At 40.8% G+C, this 21,482-nt stretch overlaps 1 protein-coding gene across 7 annotated transcripts in view; it reads left to right on the top strand.

The window, feature by feature from the left end:
* The window catches only part of LOC124551330 (ankyrin repeat and SOCS box protein 3-like), a 214,884-nt gene that overhangs the window by 44,124 nt on the left and 149,278 nt on the right, over positions 1 to 21,482 (top strand). For 5 of the 7 annotated variants that reach the window (XR_006967816.1, XM_047126348.1, XM_047126347.1 and 2 more), the window contains exons 2-3: positions 449 to 669; positions 11,408 to 11,563. Coding sequence is in view for 5 of the 7 variants with exons in the window: in XM_047126348.1 (XP_046982304.1) it covers positions 477 to 669; positions 11,408 to 11,563 (349 nt within the window). In the remaining 2 variants the exon portion in view is untranslated. Of the gene's footprint in view, positions 1 to 448; positions 670 to 11,407; positions 11,564 to 21,482 lie in introns of those variants that run through there. The other 2 variants (XM_047126350.1, XM_047126351.1) reach the window with 2 other exon arrangements.

Raw genomic sequence — 21,482 nt, 5'->3', positions numbered from 1 at the left:
GTCAACAGTAAACTAAATATTCAGAACAGCTGAAAATATTCAGAACACCTAAAAATGCAAACATACATCAGGAACATTTTTACCAACAAAATAAAAAAATTTGAAAATTGCATGTATAAAGATCGCAAAATTAAAAATTTCATATTACTTTCTGATCACACCTTGCATACATTTCTGTATTTGCCAGTGTTCTATATTTAAAAGTTCAGATTTATTTCACTCAGCGTTGTGATTTGTCAGATTTTTCCTTTTTTATTGTGCCTATATTTATTCTTACTTTATTTTCGTGTACCAAGAATAAAAATTGTACATTTTAGAATTATATGCTTCCACTTTGGATTTCAAAATAAGGTTTTTAAGTCACTAGTTTCCTTTGTAATATATTTGTATAATATTGTTGTACAGCTGTACAGCTGCCTTCAACTGCTTTTATATTTCTGTTCTACAGTAAGAACTGCAATTCAGTGTAGACGACTATGAGGAAATCACGGGGTGCATCAAGAACACCTCCACTGTCAGTCGCAGTTCGTGCAGGCGATGTCAATGCTGTCCGGAAACTGCTCAGAGAAGGAGAAAGTCCAAACGATTTCGATAACCGCGGCTGGACGCCACTGCACGAGGCAGCTGCAGGAGGGCATGTCACATGTGCTTTATTGTTGCTGCATTTTGGTAATTCCCAGTGAACTATTTATCATTGTAGTGTATTTCTGTTACATTCTCCAGGAAATATCAAGTAAAGTTTTTAAGCTAGGTAGAAATTTAGCTAATTTTTAGACCATTTTTTTAATGTTCTTTCAGGTTAGTAAAAGCGTTCAGTTTTTTATATTAATCACTGTAAATTACTGGCTGTTAGTATAGTTATCAATAAAGATGCAATCATATGGTGCACAAATTGTGAATGTTCCCAAGTACACCATCAACATGAACACCACTGCAGCAGCAGCAGCAGCAGCAGCAGCAACCACTACTACTACTACTACTACTACTACTACTACTCCTGATGCTGCTGCTTTCATTACTATTAAAATAGTTACATTAATGCAGGCTTTTTGTAACCTCTAAAATGAGTATGCATGCTTGACTTGTATTTAGATAAGATTATTGAAATCCTTGAACCCTTTGTGTTTTATTTTTTAATTATTCGAGTATGAACTACATCATAAAATATATAACAACTGAAAAAAGGCAAGTGTATAATTTAACAAAAAAAAATCAATTTTTTACAATATAGTGTAGTCAGAAAAAAATCTGCTCACTAAGTGGCAGTAGGAAAACACACGCATAAAAGAAAGTTATACTTACACAAGCTTTCAGAGCCAGTGGCTTCTTCTTCCGGCAGAAGCGCTGAAGAGTAATGAAGAGGGGGAGAAAGAAAAGGATTGGAGATGTTTAGGAAAAGGGGTAGATTTTGGAAAAGTCACCCAGAACTGCAGGTCAGCGGAGACTAACTGGACAGGATGAGAGGGAAAGGCTGATTGGTGGCAGCTGCACCTAATGACATTTTCTTCTGCATAAGTATAACCTTCTTTTATGTGTTTATGTTGGTGAGTAGATTTTTATCTATTCGATTATATTACAAGTACATGATTTAAAATAGAAAATAGGTGTGTTTTTATAAATACATACTAGTCAAATACAGAAATACATAATCAAAATATATGAATATTTTGCTTATCCAGAATTTGGTGTAAACTGCATCTGTCTCAGTATAGTTCAAGACATCCTCTTGAGTGCATTCTCTGGATACATCCACTAATGGGTATTTTAGAAGGTGTTCCATTGTTTGTGTTCCACCACTCACACACACACACACACACACACACACACACACAAGTATGTCAGTATCTGTGTGGCCCCACCATTTCTTGAGTTGTTATGATATCCCTGTGTCTGTATGAAGTCGGTTCACTGTTTTCCAGCATTGCCAGTTTAGGTGGGAGCCATGGGCTAGAGTTTCTTCTGCAATAAGGGCTTCTGAATGTTCTTCTTCCCATAATGATTTTATGGGAGTTCCAGTTGTTTTACTGAGTACGTGAAACTTCATCTAGGTTTAAGCAATCTGGGCACGGGTTGATGGTTGTGTAGCAGGTGACACTGCTCATTCATGACATTTGGTGGGGGTAATACCTGATAATGAATATCAATGATCCACTCTACTAGGTCCCAGGCAGCCAGTTATCTTCCTGAAGGTATTATTTAGGACCACATCTATTCTTCTAGTGTGACGAGATCTTTCCCAAACTTGGCATCCATACACGGCAACCGGAAAGCAGGTGGCGAGTGCTTTGGAATGGAATATGTTTGTGCTGGTGCCCCACTTTGCAGATATCAGTTTGTTCAGTATGCCATTACATGTTCGTATATATATTTCGCAACCAATGGTTGCTTCGTCAAGAAGTCTTTCCCTCTCCTTCCCTCTTTCCTGACGAAGCAACCGTTGGTTGCGAAAGCTAGAATTTTGTGTGTATATTTGTGTTTGTTTGTGTGTCTATCGACGTGCCAGCACTTTCGTTTGGTAAGTCACATCATCTTTGTTTTTAGATATATAATAGAGGGAAACATTCCACGTGGGAAAAATATATCTAAAAACAAAGATGATGAGACTTACCAAACAAAAGCGCTGGCAGGTCGATAGACACACAAACAAACACACAAAATTCAAGCTTTCGCAACAAACGGTTGCTTCATCAGGAAAGAGGGAAGGAGAGGGAAAGACGAAAGGATGTGGGTTTTAAGGGAGAGGGTTAGGAGTCATTCCAATCCCGGGAAAAAAGGACAGGTATACACTCGTACACACACACATATCCATCTGCACATACACAGACACAAGCAAACACACACACACACACACACACACACACACACACACACACACACACATTAAGGTTCTTTCGACTGATGCCCAAACAGGACGGATGGAGACACTTGTTCAAGTGTGTAACATTCCAGATTATGTTAAGGTCCTTTCCTGCCTCCCAGTTGTTAAGATGAAATGGACGCACATACATTTTACTGTGGGTTGGTTTTAGATTATTACCTCTGTTGCAGTTTGTGAGAATCGCGAGGTCTTCACTCAGGTAATTTTCAATTTCCTTAAAATATTTTGTTTGTTACACAATTGGCCTATTATCTGCATCAGTAAAAGATTTAGTCTTTTTGCTAATATGTTGATCATTAGTATATATGTTGAGCAGCAGTGGTGGCAGCACACTAGCTTGTGGCAACACATTTCTTTTGGTTTCTCCATCTGCTTCTCTTTTGTTGGTATTCAACAGGTCGCACCAGTGTTTAAGAAGGGTAGTAGGAGTAATCCATCGAACTACAGACCTATATCATTGACGTCGGTTTGCGGTAGGGTTTTGGAGCATATATTGTATTCAAACATCATGAATCACCTCAAAGGGAACGATCTATTGATACATAATCAGCATGGTTTCAGAAAACATCATTCTTGTGCAACGCAGCTAGCTCTTTATTCCCATGAAGTAATGGCTGCTATCGACAGGGGATCTCAAGTTGATTCCGTATTTCTAGATTTCCGGAAAACTTTTGACACCGTTCCTCACAAGCGACTTCTAATCAAGCTGCGGGTCTATGGGGTATCGTCTCAGTTGTGCGACTGGATTCGTGATTTCCTGTCAGGAAGGTCGCAGTTCATAGTAATAGACGGCAAATCATCGAGTAAAACTGAACTGATATCAGGTGTTCCCCAGAGAAGCGCCCGGGGACCTCCACTGTTCCTGATCTATATAAATGACCTGGGTGACAATCTGAGCAGTTCTCTTAGGTTGTTCGCAGATGATGCTGTAATTTACCGTCTAGTAAGGTCATCCGAAGACCAGTATCAGTTGCAAAGCGATTTAGAAAAGATTGCTGTATGGTGTGTCAGGTGGCAGTTGATGCTAAATAACGAAAAGTGTGAGGTGATCCACATGAGTTCCAAAAGAAATCTGTTGGAATTCGATTACTCGATAAATAGTACAATTCTCAAGGCTGTCAATTCAACTAAGTACCTGGGTGCTAAAATTACGAACAACTTCAGTTGGAAAGACCACATAGATAATATTGTGGGGAAGGCGAGCCAAAGGTTGCGTTTAATTGGCAATACACTTAGAAGATGCAACAAGTCCACTAAAGAGACAGCTTACACTACACTCGTTCATCCTCTGTTAGAATATTGCTGTGCGGTGTGGGATCCTTACCAGGTGGGATTGACGGAGGACATCGAAAGGCTGCAAGAAAGGGCAGCTCGTTTTGTATTATCACTTAATAGGGGAGAGAGTGTGGCAGATATGATACGCAAGTTGGGATGGAAGTCGCGGCGAGATCTATTTACGAAATTTCAGTCACCAACTTTCTCCTCCGAATGCGAAAATATTTTGTTGAGCCCACCTACATAGGTAGGAATGATCATCAAAATAAAATAAGAGAAATCAGAGCTCGAACAGAAAGGTTTAGGTGTTTGTTTTTCCCGCGTGCTGTTCGGGAGTGGAATGGTAGGGAGATAGTATGATTGTGGTTCGATGAACCCTCTGCCAAGCACTTAAATGTGAATTGCAGAGTAATCATGTAGATGTAGATGTAGATCTTCCTGGAACAGCAGTGTCCTAACAATTTCTACCAATTTGTCATTGCTTGTCACTGGGTGTACTTTTAGAGATGAGAGATCTCTGGTTTACACTGTTGTGTGATGCAGGTAGGTCAATGAATGCTACTCCTGTTGGAAGCCCCTCTCAAAAATGTCTTCAGTAAATTGATCCAGGTTGAGAGCCTAACTTATGCAGGATTTCACTGGATGTAAACCTGCTTGTTGTTCAGTAGACAGCTGTCAATGTATCCACCTATTCTGTTCATTATTAACCTTTCAGAAAGTTTCAGCAGCGAACACAGTAATGATGTTGTTTGATAATTCTTGAGGTTATTTGGGTTCTAAAAAAGCTTAAGAACTGTGTGACCTTTGAACCTTTTGTGTAATACCTAAGCACTGACTTCCAAAAATGTGATAGCTTTTTTTATGCTTTGCTACAGTAGTGTTTTCTGAGCAAGTAAATTTTTGGAGAATCAAATCCACTTCATTTGGTGGCATCATTTTAAATTTTTTAATATGAGCATGAAAGTAAAATTTTTCATAAATTGGTTATTTTCAATCTTCTAAAGATTGTTCTGTTGTGTTAAAACATAGATGAGATGATATTTCAAACAAATGTTTGCAAAATATGGCTTTGTATAACACAGGTGAGCTATCATAGATTTTCGAACCTTTACAGAAGGCCAGGCTATCAGAAAAATTATTAAAGCAATACTTTGGCTCATACATGATCCCATGTCACATGTCAGATGGCACCTACAAAGTCGAGAAAGGTGACCCTACATTGAGGACACAAGTGTAGTGTAGTGGCAACTTCTGCCACGGAATGTATCAGGATGACCAAATGTAGCAGGAAGAGGTAGAAGGCACCGTATTAAGACTCGTCCGAGCTTTCCAAGTGATTTATTGTTTCCAACTTCAGGGCTGTGTTCCCCTCAGTCTGCGTCACCAGGTCCTGCAATGCTGAGGACCCACTTCACTGTTTGTGAAACGTCTTGGCGCGGAATAGCTGCCTCAGCGGCCCGTGCACACACTGGGTGTTGGCCTTGTACGACAGCAGAGTTGTGGTGTTGTCAGAATGCCAGCAGTCGATTCAGCAGTCTGCGTCCCTGCTGACTCAGCACCACTCAGTGCGAGCCGTAGGTGGGCAGCTGCGTGCTTCTCGCCAGCGTGGCTGAGATCGTGGCGACGACTAGCACCCGTGATCTGGCGTTTGAATCTGCGGCCCTCGCCTCGGGATGCCTCTGGTGTGTGTTGGAAGTCAGGACAACTGCCCCCCCTGCATCGGCCTCAGAGGGTCGAACCAGCGACCCACCGTGGACTGGAATGCTGGTGCCCCATCTGCTGCTGCGTGTAGCTGGTGGTATGACACGCTGTGCCATCCAGGAGAGCTGCCACACGTGAATGAATCTTGTTAGAAACCCGCACCTATTTATGCGTGGCTGTATGCCTCAGTTTTGCCATATGCGGCGCTTCGCATCACATACTCATGACATGCTAGGTTGGCCAGTGGGCCCCTTCTGCCTGTGATTTGCAACATACGAAACCACTACGTATACTCTTTCAGCAATTTGACGGCCCTGTGGCCTCTATTCTACTTCGCAACTGTTGGTATGCGTAACTCACTGCAATCCGGCCTGCACCTGGCTGTAACTTGTACTCAGAATATTGCACAAAACTACCTTTCCCTGTCCTACATGGTGGTGCCGCTAGAGTAGACATATCTACGTCTACATCTCGTATCTACATCTACACCCACAGCTAAACTCTGCAAAGCAATGAAAAGTGGATAATAGAGGGTGGTTGTTACTGTACCATTTATTAAGGCTCCTCTACTCCATTCATGTATAGTGTGCAGGAAGATTGATATCTTAAATGTATTCATTCATACTGTAATTAATATAATATTTCTTTATGATCCCTCTGGGTGTAATACGTAGGGGAGTTGTAGTAACCTTCTTGTGGTTCTTGAACAGTGTTATTCTCTATTACTAGCTTAAATTTATTACAAAACTCAATTAGCCTTTCTCCTCTCTCATTCCTTGCCCCAACCCTGTATTTTACTGTAACCTTTTCTTGTACACCATGCCTTACAACTGCATACCTGTCTCCCATAACTATTAGATTTTCATGTCCCTTTACAATCTGTTACCCTGTCAATATACTCATATAATTTTCTTTATCTCTTCATGTTCAGCTTGTGACATCCGCATACCTGAACTATCATTGTCAGTGTTGGTTTGCTGTCAGTTCTGATAAAAACAACCCTATCACTGAATTGTTCACAGTAACACATTCTCTGCCCTACCTTCCTATTCATAATGAAATCTAATCCCATTATACCATTTTCTGCTGCTGTTGGATATACTCCTCTCATCAGAAATCCTTGTCTTCTTTCCATTTACTTTACTGAGCACTACTATATCTGGATTGAGCCTTCGTATTACCCTTACCATGCTCAAGCTTCCAACATTCCATGCCCGAACTTACAGAATGTTATCCTATTGTTGATTATTCAATGTTTTTCTCATGGTCACCTCATCCTTGGCAGCCTCTCCCAGAGATCCAAATGTGGGACTATTCCGGAATCTTTCGCAGATTGAGAGATCATCATGACACTTTTTCAATCACAGGCCACATGTCCTGTGGATACACGTTATGTGTCTTTAATGCAGTGGTTCCCATTGCCTTCCGCATCCTCATGTTGTCGACCATTGCTGATTCTTCCACCTTTGAGGGCAGTTTTCCACACCAAGGACATTCATAAGTGGCTGGAAATTACTGTCAAACAATTGGGAGCTGCTCAGAATGGATTTGTCAGGCAGGATGCTGAGAGTTGTGTACCAGAGATAATGAAGCGACCTCAAGTAACATCCTTTGCAATGAATCTTATCTCCTCTGCAGCAAGTTCAGGATCTATCATTACACAGCCACTTGGCTAGGAATGGCATGTCAGTGGTAGGTCTGTGGGCTTTGTACAAGGGGGCAGGGACCAGGGAGAACTCAGGATATTACATCCCACCCTCTTAACAACAAGTTTGGGGTGTTGTCTTCTGCTGAAACTGAGCCAATGAGGCCCTCTTCACCTGCTGGGAAGCCTGCTGTTACCTGTGTCGGAGGAAAGCGAAAGCAAAAGGTTAGGGATCTACTGATTGTTGGCAGTTCAAATGCACAGCAGATAATGGTACCCATTAGAAAAATGCTGACAAAGGATGGCAAAGGTCACCTTTTGCAGTCAGGCCCATGGGCCTCTTTCAACATCTTGAAGGGGTTATTCCAGCAGACAAGGAGGCAACAATTGTAACCAACTGCAGATTGTAGCACTTGTTGGAATGTATTATGCCTGTTGTATAGTGACCGAGGTCACGTTTGAGTCATTCTGGCAACAGGCAGAGAGGGCTGAGAAGGCCAGGCCTGCTCATAGACATTTAGCGATGCTGCCAATCTGCACTGTTACCTTCCAGAACTGGTTGGTGTCCTCTGGATCTGAGCTGAAAACGAGACTTTACCAGAAACTTCAAAGTTTTGTTACAAGCTTCGCTGTGACTTCCTGAACTACTGCCACAGGGTAGTGAACTGTAGACATGAAACAGTGTCTACATTATGGTAAATGCTTTCTGTGATGAATATTTTGAATGATTAGTTCAGGAGCCCACACAAAAGTAAATGATCATAGCAACACCCCACAAACCATGTAGAGCAAATAGAGAGCATTAAGACAGATACAGGAATTAGTGACCATCAGGTGGTTGTAGTATGACTGGATACTGTAACATTCAAATCCACCACAGATAAGTGCAAAACACGTCATTTAAGAAAGCAGATAAAATTTGCTTTATTCCTTACTAAAATACAGTATCCAGTCTTTCCAACTACATATACATATAAATGTTGACAATATGAGGCTTGTTTATGGAAGTTGTTTCTGAAAGTATTTGTATGGAGTGTAGCCATGTATGGAAGTGAAACATGGACAATAAATAGTTTGGACAAGAAGAGAATAGAAGCTTTCGAAATGTGGTGCTACAGAAGAATGTTGAAGATTAGGTGGGTAGATCACATAACTAATGAGGAGGTGTTGAATAGGATTGGGGAGAAGAGAAGTTTGTGGCACAACTTGACTAGAAGAAGGGATCGGTTGGTAGGACATGTCCTGAGGCATCAAGGGATCACAAATTTAGCATTGGAGGGCAGCATGGAGGGTAAAAATAGTAGAGGGAGACCAAGAGATGAATACACTAAACAGATTCAGAAGGATGTAGGTTGCAGTAGGTACTGGGAGATGAAGGAGCTTGCACAGGATAGATTAGCATGGAGAGCTGCATCAAACCAGTCTCAGGACTGAAGACCACAACAACAACAACAACAACAACAACAACATACTACATGAATCAGTAAGAGATGGAAGAGATACCCATAGTACATAATGCAGGTCAGGACACTTGCAAAGGCAACAAAAATAGTACGCCATATTTAAAAGAACATAAAATCTCCGAGATTATGAATGTTTCACAGAAGACTGAAAGTAAATGCGAACTTCGATGGGAGATTCTTTAATAGTTTTCAGTATGAAATTCTCTCTTAAAATGTGTCAGAAAATCCAAGAAAATACTGGTAGTATGCAAAGCATAATGACAGCAGGACACAATCAATTTCTCCACTGCACAATGCAATGATAATGTTATCGATAACAGCACCGCTATGCAGAGTTACTGAACACATTTTTTTCCCAAAATTCTTCCACTAAAGAATATGCAGTACATGTTCCAGAACTCGAATAAAGAACAGAAGTCAACATGTGTAATTCAGAAGTATATACCCTCAGTGCAGAAAAGGAAATAAGTCACTTCAAAAGGGCAAATATTCTAGTCCAGACTGTTTACCAATTAGACTCCTTTCAGAGTACATGGATGACATAGCTCCAAAGCAATCGTATACAATCACATACTCGATGAAAGATCCAAAAGACCATAATGTTGCACAGGTCACACTAATACACAAGAAAGGAAATAGAAGTAATCCACTGTATTACAGATCCATATAATTGACAGTGATTTGAAATAGGATTTTGGAACATATCCTATGTTCAGACATTATGAACTACTTCAAAGAAAACAGTCTACTGACATGTAACCAACATGGATTCAGAAAATATTGTTCTTGTGAAACCAAACTGGCTCTTTATTCACATGATGAAATGATACTCCTGAAATGAAAACACAAATTGATTCTATATTTCCATGGAGTATCATTTCAGTCATGTGACTGGTTTCATGGTTTCCTGTCCATAATATAACAGTCATATGGACAGGAAACCAGTCATAGTAACTGGCAGATGTCATCAAGTGAAACAGAAGTGTTGCCTAGTTTCCCAAGGAACTATTACAGGCTCTCTACTTTTCCTAATCTATATAAACTAGAAGACAATCTGAGCAGTTCTGTTACAATGTTTGCAAACAATGTGATAATTTATCATCTAGAACAGTCTTCACAAGACCAAAAAGAATTACAAACTGATTTAGACACTGTACCTGTATGGTGTAAAAAGTGGCAATTGACCTTAAAGAATAAAAAGTGTGAGGTCTCTTACATGAGTACTTTTAAAAAAATCCTTTAAATTTAAGTTACACAATAAATCGCACACATTTAAAGTTTGTTGATTCACCTAAATAAATAGAGATTGAAGTTGTCATATTTTACAAGCATTAAATAATAAAATAGTGCTTATTGGTATGTTCTGCAGCCTGTCTAAGGCATTTGACTGTATGAATCAGTGTACTCTCCTACATAAATTGAAGTTTCATGGGATTGACAGTATAACCAATCAATGGATAATGTCATACCTGACCAAAAGAATGCAGGAAGCTGTTCTTAGTAATTCAACCAATATAGTCTGGGTACATAATTCTGACTGGGAAGAAATCACATATGTGGTTCCCCAAGTCTCAATCTTAGGTCCATTATTGTTCCTCATATGTGTAAATGATCTTCTGTCTAGTTGCAAAAAGCAGAATTAGTTCCTTTTGTAGATGACATTAGTATTGTAATCACTCCAAGCCTTCATACAGAAACAGAAGAAATGGTAAACAAAGTTCTTAAAAAGTATTATTCACTGGATTTCTGTGCATGGTCTCCCCCTCAATTTTAATAGGACACAACATATTAGGTCCTGCATATCTAAGGGCACTACACCAATGATAAATGTTAACAGATGGCGAGGAAATAATAAATAACGTGGAAACTTCAGAATTCTTAGGTATCCACGTTAATGAGAATTTAAATTTGAAAAAGTAAACTTTGGAACCCCTGAGACAACTTAGTTCAGACACATCTGCACTTAGAATCATTGCAAATCTTGGGTAGAGACAAATAAATAAATTGACAAATTTAGCAAATTTTCATTCAATAATATCATATGGAAGATTTCAAATTATGATGCAATGTTTCTTTGAACATATCGCAGGTCCGAAGGAACATTGCATCTTAAGTTGGAATAACACAGACACTCCAATATTGTATTAATATCTGTTGAAGCCAGGCTAAAGAAAAATCAAGACACTGGATGAGAAGGAAAAACTCTTTCCTTCTTGTCCCGTCCGGTAAGTCTCCCCAAACCCTAGGTTCTGGGTGACATTCCAGAAATCTACACCTTTTCCTAGACCTCTCCAATCCTTTTCCTTCATCCCTCTCCCTTCAACCCTTCTGCCTGAAGAAGGAGCCATTGGGTCCAAAAGCTTGCCTAATTAGAAAAAGGATTTTGATTGAGATGCTTAAATGTGTGACTGAAGTTCCTATCAAAAGTTTAATTCTAACTTGCAGGGCAAGACATTAAGGATGTAATAACTCATGAAGGAGAAACACCACTTTTCCTGTCTGTTAATCCAGACTCTAAACCTGATGTAATTAAAGTTCTTCTGAACCACTCAGCAGATATGAATCTTGGCAACAATGAACGGTTCACACCATTGCATAAAGGTAAAGTTTGATGAAAGAGTCATACATGTCTTTCCACAGCAGTTTTTGATCGATGATATTTTGATATTTTTTTGAAAAGTATTTTCAGTTCATTGCTTCATCTCTTTACACACTGAAGAATAATAATTAATTTCATTGTTGTCTGCTTCCATTGTAATTTAACTGAATGAATAGTTGGTTATACCTCAGACTGAACATTTTTGTTGAGTAATATCCATTCTAATTTTTTAATCATATACTTTATGAATGAAGGTTCTAGTCTTAATTTTATCTTTGTTTTCTTTTGTTTACTTATGTAAAAATGAAAGCAAAATTACATTACTATGAATATTAGGTTCATTAGATAATAGAATATATTAAAAACTATCTTGAAACTTGTACATAGGCTACTACTTTGTTATAAACCAATTTTGACAGGCCATTATTGGAGCTATATGCTTCAATACTATTAACTTATTGAATATATGTTGAATGTTTATATTTGCAGTGATGAAATGGTAACAGTGCCAGAACCTTTGCCCATCAGAAATTTAAACTATGTTTTCCTCACATTCTATGTAGAGAACAGTACTAACTTTGTCACTTGTTTCAAAAATTTGTATTCTAGCTCAAGGGGTTTGCAGTATGTTAAATATATTTTATTAGTAATTTATACAGTGGAAAATACACAACACTGGGCACTCAAAACATATAGCTAACCTCAGGTGGAGTGTACATAGCAATAAAAGTAATTCAGCAAAGATGGGAATGCAGCAAGAAATAGATTGAAACATTCAGTGTCACACCAAATTTGGGTCTACTGACTTTCATAGTAGAGAATCATTGATATACATCAAATGTATTCACATTTGTGAATATGAACAACAATCAGCTGTGTAAGCAAATTACAATAATGAAAATCTGTACTAGACCGGGACTCGAACCTGGATTTCCCACTTGATACGAGTGGTCACCTTAACCACTTTGGTTGTCTGTGCATGACCTGTGGCCAGACTCAAACTTACATATGTCATTTGAGTCTGGGCGTGAGTTGTGCACGTATAGCCAAAGTGGTCAAGGTGACGACTGACATAAAGCAGGAAATCTGGCTTTGAGTCCTGCTTTGGCACAGATTTTCATTTTTGTCATTCCCTTATATAGCTGATGGTTGCCCGTAACACAACTGTGAATATGTTTCATATATTTCATGATGACTGTAGTTACCACAGTACCTGTTCCTTTAGACATGAATGCATCTTCAAAGGAACATTGCATCATTCTTCTTAACAACACAGGCGTTACATTATTGTACTTTAAAGTCATTCATGTGATGATAATGCTGGAGCCTTTCCTATGCTTTTGTTGTCATGTCCCTAAGTGGGATGGTGCAGTGGTTAAGACATGAGTCTTTTCTTGGAAGGACTGGGCTTCTGGTGACTAACTGTGCTGTTGTCTGACTAACAATGGCGCTTTAGCAAGCAGTGTTCTTCATTGGTTCTCTTTCTTCCTCAGTTTTTGTACTCATTTCACGAGTGGGAGCTCAGTTTTTATGTAATTGTATTGAGATAAGTCTTCAGCCCTTCACATTGTACTTACCCAGTAACTGCTTCAGATAATGAGTTTATTCAAACTCAAACAAGTTTGTTCTAACAACAAAAGGCCTCATGATGTATTTGTGTATGCAGTTTGATGTGCATGCAGTTTGAAGCCTGTCAGAGGTCCAAGAGTTAGAATTTTTCTTTCAGCTGTTCTTTGAACGCATTCTTCAGTTGTGATTTTTGCAGGTAGTCGACTCGTTATCTGTCTAAACTGCAATGGGAATTTGTTTCCTCATAGGGATCTGCAGTTGATCTCTTATAATTCAGATTTTTCAGGATCTTGTCCAGCTCTTAAGGTCTACCAGTGACTTCCTTGTTTTAAATCCTAAATTGCCATTTTTAAAAATAGGAAGTAGATCTATTTCTTGAATTTATATATAAAATACATTATTGAAGACATGCTGAAGAAATTCCATGACTACATGTGTCTACTGATAAAAAAGCTTCAGTTAATCGATTGATCTGATGGAATTACATTTTCCTAGAGACGTTTTGAGTCTCAACTTTGTAATTGATAAGGATAGAAGCTGAAGTAGTGAACTATTGAAGATAAAGTTGAAACTGAAACTTCCTGGCAGATTAAAACTGTGTGCCGGACCGAGATTTGAACTCGGGACCTTTGCCTTTTGCTGGCAAGTGCTCTACCAACTGAGCTACCCAAGCACGACTCACGCCCCGTCCTCACAGCTTTACTTCCGCCAGTACCTCGTCTCCTACTTTTCAAACTTCACAGAAGCTCTCCCGCGAACCTTGCAGAACTAGCACTCCTGAAAGAAAGGATACTGCGGAGACATGGCTTAGCCACAGCCTGGGGGATGTTTCCAGAATGAGATTTTCACTCCGCAGCAGAGTATGCGCTGATATGAAACTTCCTGGCAGATTAAAACTTTGTGCCGGACCGAGACTTGAACTCGGGACCTTTGCCTTTCGCAGGAAAGTGCTCCGCCATCTGAGCTACCCAAGCACAACTCACGCCCCATCCTCACAGCTTTACTTCTGCCAGTACCTCGTCTCCTACTTTTCAAACTTCACAGAAGCTCTCCTGCGAACCTTGCAGAACTAGCACTCCTGGAAGAAAGGATATTGTGGTGACATGACTTAAGCACAGTCTGGGGTTGTTTCCAGAATGAGAGTGCACTGATGTGAAACCTCCTGGCAGATTAAAACTGTGTGCCGGACCGAGACTCGAACTTGGAACCTTTGCCTTTCATGGGCAAGTGCTCTGCCATCTGAGAGTGAAAATCTCATTCTAAAGTTGAGACTGTTTATGTCTCCAGAAAAATGTAATTCCATCAGCCAACAGATCACCTACACCTGAGGTACAGGCAGGATTTCCCCATTATGTACAAAGCTGGGGCACTGTTCCTCAGCAATACTGACAATTTAAGAAGGGGAAAATCAAGATGGGCTGAGGTGTGAAATGAACCTTGTGTTAGGGAGGGCATTGGACCAGGGTAGCATGTGTAGTAGTGTTAGCCACAATGCCAGGATGATGTGGTGGGTAACATATCTGCCCAGTAAACAGGAGACCTGGGTTCAAGTCCTGGCCATGGAACAAATTTTAATTGAACTTCAGTGTTCATGGATCTGAGTCGAGTAAACTTGTGGAAAAAATGCACATACTCATCCAGCTTCTTAGGTTTACGTATTCTACCAGATCTCAGAAGCTGTGGCAGCTCAGCATCTTCACTGGGACTGAATTCTTTTGTGCAGTTTTCTTGAGAGGTCATGTTTCATAAATGAGTAATAGTTCCATACATCTGATTCAACTTACTCTGATCCTGTTACTGTTATTTCATCCTCCTCCTTATCCATGGATAGTTTAAATATTCAGTGTTATTCTTGTTAATGATCAGAATTATTGTGGGTCTCTTGATCCTATTGTTACAGAGAAGAAATATTGACTGCACTCGAACCTTGTGGATCATTTCACCACTGAAAACTACATCCCTTTCCTTTATTGCTCTATGATGAGTTGGTTCACATAAACAGTATGTTTCGCTTTTTGTACAGGAGCCGTGAAGTATTTCCTGGTGTTTTTCTTGTTCCTTATATGTCTGTTGGCATTCAGAATGTGGATGTGCACTGTACCACCAAAAACTCCTAGATGTCAAATGCCTAGTGTTGTTCTTGTCTTCGCTTCTTTTGCTGTCATCTCGTATAGAGTCTCCACGAGAATCTGTTTGTGAGCAGCACCGCTGCAGAGACTGCTTCTCCCCAGAACTTTGTCGGTAAGTTAGCTTCATAGTGTAGACATTGTGCTTCTTAACAGCATTCTTAAAATAATGCTTGACTACATCAGTTCCTTCTGTACTACATGCTACTTTTTTAAGATATCTGGTAATCTTTGCTTTTAAAAAATTATTAAGTTCTCATTTACATTTTGTCAGTCTGTGATTTGAGACCCTCTGTTGAGTTTATTTCTTACAGAGGTTCTGAAATGTTTCTATTTTTCTTATTTTTAAGTGTAATAATGCCTTTCTCAAGTGAGCATAAATCAGAATTAGGGTTCATCACCCCCCAAAATTCGAATGAAGTAATGTGAGATTACTTACCGTGAGAGGTAAAAAACTGGAGAGGAAGTCTCCTCTGTTAACCTCATAGACATTTTTCACAAGGGTTATTTCCACATTTCTGTGTGTGACACCTTTACCATGCTTCAATTGCATCACTGATTAAAATGTGTTCTTGTTGTAGACTACGATAACCCGTACTCTGACAAGGTAATGTTACCAACTTGATCTCATATTTTAAGGAGAAAAAAGTACACTTGCAAGAGATTTGCAGCCGCAGTCGATCTTGTGTGAAAATTTGGCCTATAATTCTGATAGTACTGAGTTGCAAACTTCAGAATGTACAGCTTTTAAACTTTCATGTGCACTAGTTGTTTGTCACTCACTCTGCCTAATGCTCAAGCATGAAGTATTGTACAGTGGAATGCCATCTAGAGTCTGCCCATTCACATAATTTTAATGGAGAGGGAATAGGAGGGCAGAGGTAAACTCATCTGTCCAATGTGTTTTCAAATCTCATTCAGGGACACTTGTTTTTCTATGCGAGAAATAGGTAAGTAATATGAGTACGAAATATGTCAACTTCATGCACATATACGTTCAACATTATTTTGACAGTATTCTCATATTGATAATCTGCATCTATATATACACACACCCAAAAAATCAAAATGAATAATCCTAAGCAACTGAAGAATTATTATAAAATGCAGTTGAAGAATTTTCGATATACAATTTGATCGTGCCATTCACATTGGAGAATAGCACATCACCTGCAAGTGTACTTCAGCTAAACAGTGTTAACACACAACAGCGATGTTAATAATTAATCTATGCTTCTTCTTTAATGACTAAGGTGAGCTTTATTTTTTTAAACAAGAAAGTGGAACATTGTAAATTTTTCTCAATGAAACAAGGGGCAAAAGAGAATGCATGGAATTGTTTCATCATTAATATGAAGCTCTGAAGCTAATAATATGTAAATAAATAAGTAAATGAATAAATAAATAAATATAAAAAGAAATAATGTGGTTATAGTAGCTCTTAATTCACTCCAACCAAATCAGTTCTCATTGATATTTTTCTGATGAATGGTTCATCTTCAGTTAGTCCAATTTACCACACAACATTTTGTAAAAATTTACAGAAGTGTGAGTAAAGCTCACCTTATTAATTAGCATAGTTTTCAAACTCTGTACTGAAAGAGCATCCTTGTCATTTGTCCACAAACCATTCATATCAGAAAACACTCGTTCAGTGGGGGTGTTAGTTCCAGTAAATAAAAAATAAATTCTAATATTTTTAGGGAAACTGGTATAAGGCACATTGTTCATAATACAGTGTGAAATAATTTCTACCCAACAGTCACTAGATTATTTTTTTCAGTCTCCATTTTTCTAATATCTTTGGTGATAATATATGTATATATTATAAGCAACAATAGAACAGGTCAAGCATTTTAATTATTTAGTTTTTGATGTCGCATATGAGTACAATGAAGATGTAGAGAAGAAATTAGCTAAGTTTGGGAATGTATGTGGAACATTAAGCAGATGTTTAAAAAATAAAGCGAGGAAAGGACAAAACTGAAATTTTATGACAGTGACAGTTCCAATTTTTGTTTACGGAAATGAATCATGGGTTCTAACTAAACACCAAGAAAGTCACATACAAAGAATGGAGATGAGTTTTATAGAGCAGTAAAGGAATGTACAAGAGATTACAGATTTAGAAATTCATGAATTAGTGAAGAACTGAGTATATTTAATATCTTCAATAACAAAAAAGAAAATAAAAATAAAATACAAGAAAACAGAAGAAACTGGAATGAATGTCTTGAAAGAACAAGCGGAGAAAGATTACCTCTCCATATAAGATGATGAAGATGGTGATGGTGATGATATATACATACTCTTTATACAGGCCAGTATCGCCTACTATTATAGTTGAAAGAGCCATTTCATGAATGAAACCTTCAGTCTTTTGTGTATCCTTGCATTGTGGTGCTCCTGCCATAAGTGTTGCCAGACTGTAGTCCTGTGAACTTTCAGCAGATTCAGACCACTTGTTTAAACATTCAGTTCCAGTGTGATAAAATGTGTGGACATAGTGTTTAAATTTTGGGGTCTCTGATGATAAGCTCATTTTCTGATTTACCAAGAATTGATCTGACAGCTAATGTTATGAAACATTCTTCACACTTGGTGACTAAATTAGCTTTTAAAACATTTAACACAGTACTTACTTCAAAAACTGTTATTGTTTGACCCTCTACTGTTTGAACTGCAGTGTGAAAAGTTGGTGCTTGATTGTGAAAAAAGTACAGGCTTCTGATAAAGGATTTCCAGAGAATGATTTTGTGGTGTCACCGCCAGACACCACACTTGCTATCTGGTAGCCTTTAAATCGGCCGCGGTCCGTTAGTATACGTCGGACCTGCGTGTCGCCACTATCAGTAATTGCAGACTGAGCGCCGCCACACGGCAGGTCTAGAGAGACTTCCTAGCACTCGCCCCAGTTGTACAACCGACTTTGCTAGCGATGGTTCACTGACAAAGTACGCTCTCATTTGCCGAGACGATAGTTAGCATAGCCTTCAGCTACGTCATTTGCTGCGACCTAGCAAGGCGCCATTATCAATTACTATTGATATTGTGAATAATACCTCACGCCAGCCTGCGTGAGCTAAAACGCGTGCCTTTCGGCTTCCTCTAGTAACACGGTGTTGGCTCTCCTACCAACCCACAACATTGGCGACGAGGCAACACTGCGTTCTTAACTATACTGCCCTGATTTACTTGTGTAATGGCTTCGCCACCATCTCCAGATGTACTGTCCAAATTTTATCGCTTACAGAATCAGCAGATGCAGGCATTACTGGATGCCCTTGGACAGCTCGTCCAGGGTCAACGCGCAATGCAAAACGACGCGGCAGCCACCGCTCCACCGCTAACGCAGCCACAACACGCAGTTGCGCCAACTTTTCGTCCTTTTGATGCTGCACTGGAAAGCTGGACAGAGTGGTCACACCAATTTGGATTCCATCTCGCCACCTACAAAATTCAAGGTAACAAGTGGCAGCCTTTTTTGTTGTCCTCAGTAGGGGTGCACACGTACCGTGTGATAATCAAATTATTTCCCCGACGCGACGTAGCGACTCTGTCCTACGACGAAATTTTGTCTGCATTAGATGCATATTTCAAAGACTCAGTCAATGTAGTTGCCAAACGGTATACCTTCTTTCGTACAAAACGTACGGCAGGTCAGACTAATGGGGAGTGGGTTGCAACCTTGCAAGGCCTTACTAGGGATTGTGCTTTTGAGTGTCAGTGTGGACTCCCTTATTCAGATACTATGGTACGTGAAGCAATTGCACAGAACGTTTCTGATGTTCGTATAAGGGAACAGATTTTGAAACTAGTCAATCCCTCCCTTCAACAAGTGATGGACATATTGGATCGGCAGGACACACTTGACTTTGCTCAGGAATCATTTGAAACTTCGCCACCCGTGTGTCAGGTTAACTGGCCCGCCGGGTAAGCTGCACGGAACGGTAAACAGCCCTCGTGCCCGGCCGCGCCGGTGCCGCCAGGCTCTCAGCCACGTGTATCGTGCCGGCAAGCAAATGCAGTGCTAAAATCATGCTCGCGGTGTGCTACTAGATATTCGCGTGAGAATTGCCCATCACGCCAAGCTATTTGCTTTTACTGTAATAAAAAAGGACATGTTCAAAGTGTTTTCCAGAAGAAACTCAGATCGGAAACTCAAAATCATTCCAGGCCCTTTGCTTCGTGCCGGAATCGGAATCGAACCAAGGATACTCAGGCTCGCGAAACTTCGCCCATGGAAATTCATATAGTCCATTCCACTCCGCCAAGTGCCACTCTCGCTAACAGTGACTGTGTTCGTCCCACAAATAGAGTGCGTCGACATCGCCGGAACACCCGTCAAGTCGCAAGTGATTTTGTGCCAGTGTCAGTTCATGTTGCATGAGACAGTCGCTCTTGTCGTCAGCAGGGCAATAAACTTTTTGTGGACTTGGACATTAACGGCAAAGTGATACCATTCCAGCTCGATACCGGGGCTGCAGTTTCACTGATCAATCAAGACACTTACAAACTGCTGGGCACACCTCCGTTGCGTGCCGCAAATGTTAAGTTAAGTAGCTATTCAGGTCAAGCGATCCCTGTGTTAGGACAGTGCACTCTTCTTGCAACATACAAAGGACAAACAAAACTTGTGTCATTTTATGTCCTTCGTTCTTCTTCTGCAGTGAGCTTGTTTGGTTTCGATTTATTTCAGTTGTTTAACTTGTCTATGGTAAATCAGGTCCTATCAGTGAACTAGACTGTGCCTTCAGACAGTGTTTCTCGTCTGTGTGAAGAATTTGCAGACATTTTTGCACCGGGCCTCGGTTGCGCTAAGAACTATAAAGCACATTTGGAACTGAAAGTAAACGCGCAACCGAAATTTTTCAGGGCGCGCAATGTTCCCCATGCATTGCGTGATGAGGTCGCAAAAACATTACACGATTTGGAATCACAAGGTGTAATTGAACGTGTGCAGGCTTCTCTCTGGGCATCACCCTTAGTAATTGTTGTGTCTAGACAAGACAGCCTAGACACAATGAGAGGAAGCCGAAAGTCACGCGCTAAGTTAAAGCAGGATGGCGTGAGGTCTGAAACAGGATACGTAATGAATGCTACAAAGAAAAGTACGTAGCTTCTGGAATACTTAACTTTAATCCATCCTTTTGGTACATCTGGAGATTGTGGCGATACAAGTGAGACTCTTTTAGATACATGCAATGTTACTAATGGCGCCTTGCTAGGTCGTAGCCATTGACTTAGCTGAAGTCTATTCTAACTATCTGCTCTGCAAATGAGCGAGGCTTTGTCGGTGTGCATCGCTAGCTATGTCGTCCGTACAACTGGGGCGAGTGCTAGTCCGTATCTCGAAACCTGCCTTGTGGTGGCGCTCGGTCTGCGATCCCTGACAGTGGCGACACGCGGGTCCGACATGTACTAATGGACCGCGGCCGATTTAAAGCTACCACCTAGCAAGTGTGGTGTCTGGCGGTGACACCACATTCCTCCCCCGCAAATCGGCGAACGGTCGTGTTGTAAGGCTTCCGCCCACCGTGGGGAGGACCCCATGTTGACGTATGCGATGAGGTGGGGAGCCTAACAACAGGCGAGGCTGTGCCACCCACACCCGGCCATTCGGACCGAGGGGATCTAGGAAACGACTGAAAACCTAGTCCAGGGTGCACGTCAACATGCGGTGTATGCGCCCGTAAAGAAACAGGAGGGGCCGCAGGGTCGACCTCCATTGCGTGGGGGTATCCGATGCGCGAAGACGCCATGTGGTCCGGAGCGGGCAAGAGTTCCATGGCGGAGGACGGCTGGTCACGGGAAGCGATCGGCGGCGCGTGATCCAGGGAGGCGCTTGGCGGCTGCAGCGAAGCGTCGAATGCGGGCGGCGCCGGCGGGAGGACAGGCGGCGGCGGCGGAGGCGGCAGCGTCGCATCGCCATGGGGCAAAATGGAAGGCGTCGTCGGTAACACCTGGGGATGAGGCGAGCCAGTAGATGGGTCCCCAGGGCGCTGACCGGACGGCACTGTTGCTGAAAGCAGACGGGGAGCGGCAGAACCCGTGCGACGACAGAGGCGCAGCTGATTGAGAGGCGGACGCACCTCACCAGAGGCCCCCAAAACCAAATACATCGCACGGCCGAGGCAGCGAAGAATGCGCCCTGCGAGCCAACGCCGTGAACCTCGATAGTTGCGATAGAATACAATGTCGCCTGGAGCAAAAGCAGAAGTCTGCC

The sequence above is a fragment of the Schistocerca americana genome, chromosome 9 (assembly GCF_021461395.2).
Source record: "Schistocerca americana isolate TAMUIC-IGC-003095 chromosome 9, iqSchAmer2.1, whole genome shotgun sequence".
NCBI lineage: Eukaryota > Metazoa > Arthropoda > Insecta > Orthoptera > Acrididae > Schistocerca > Schistocerca americana.
This window is presented reverse-complemented; position numbering and strand designations above follow the sequence as displayed.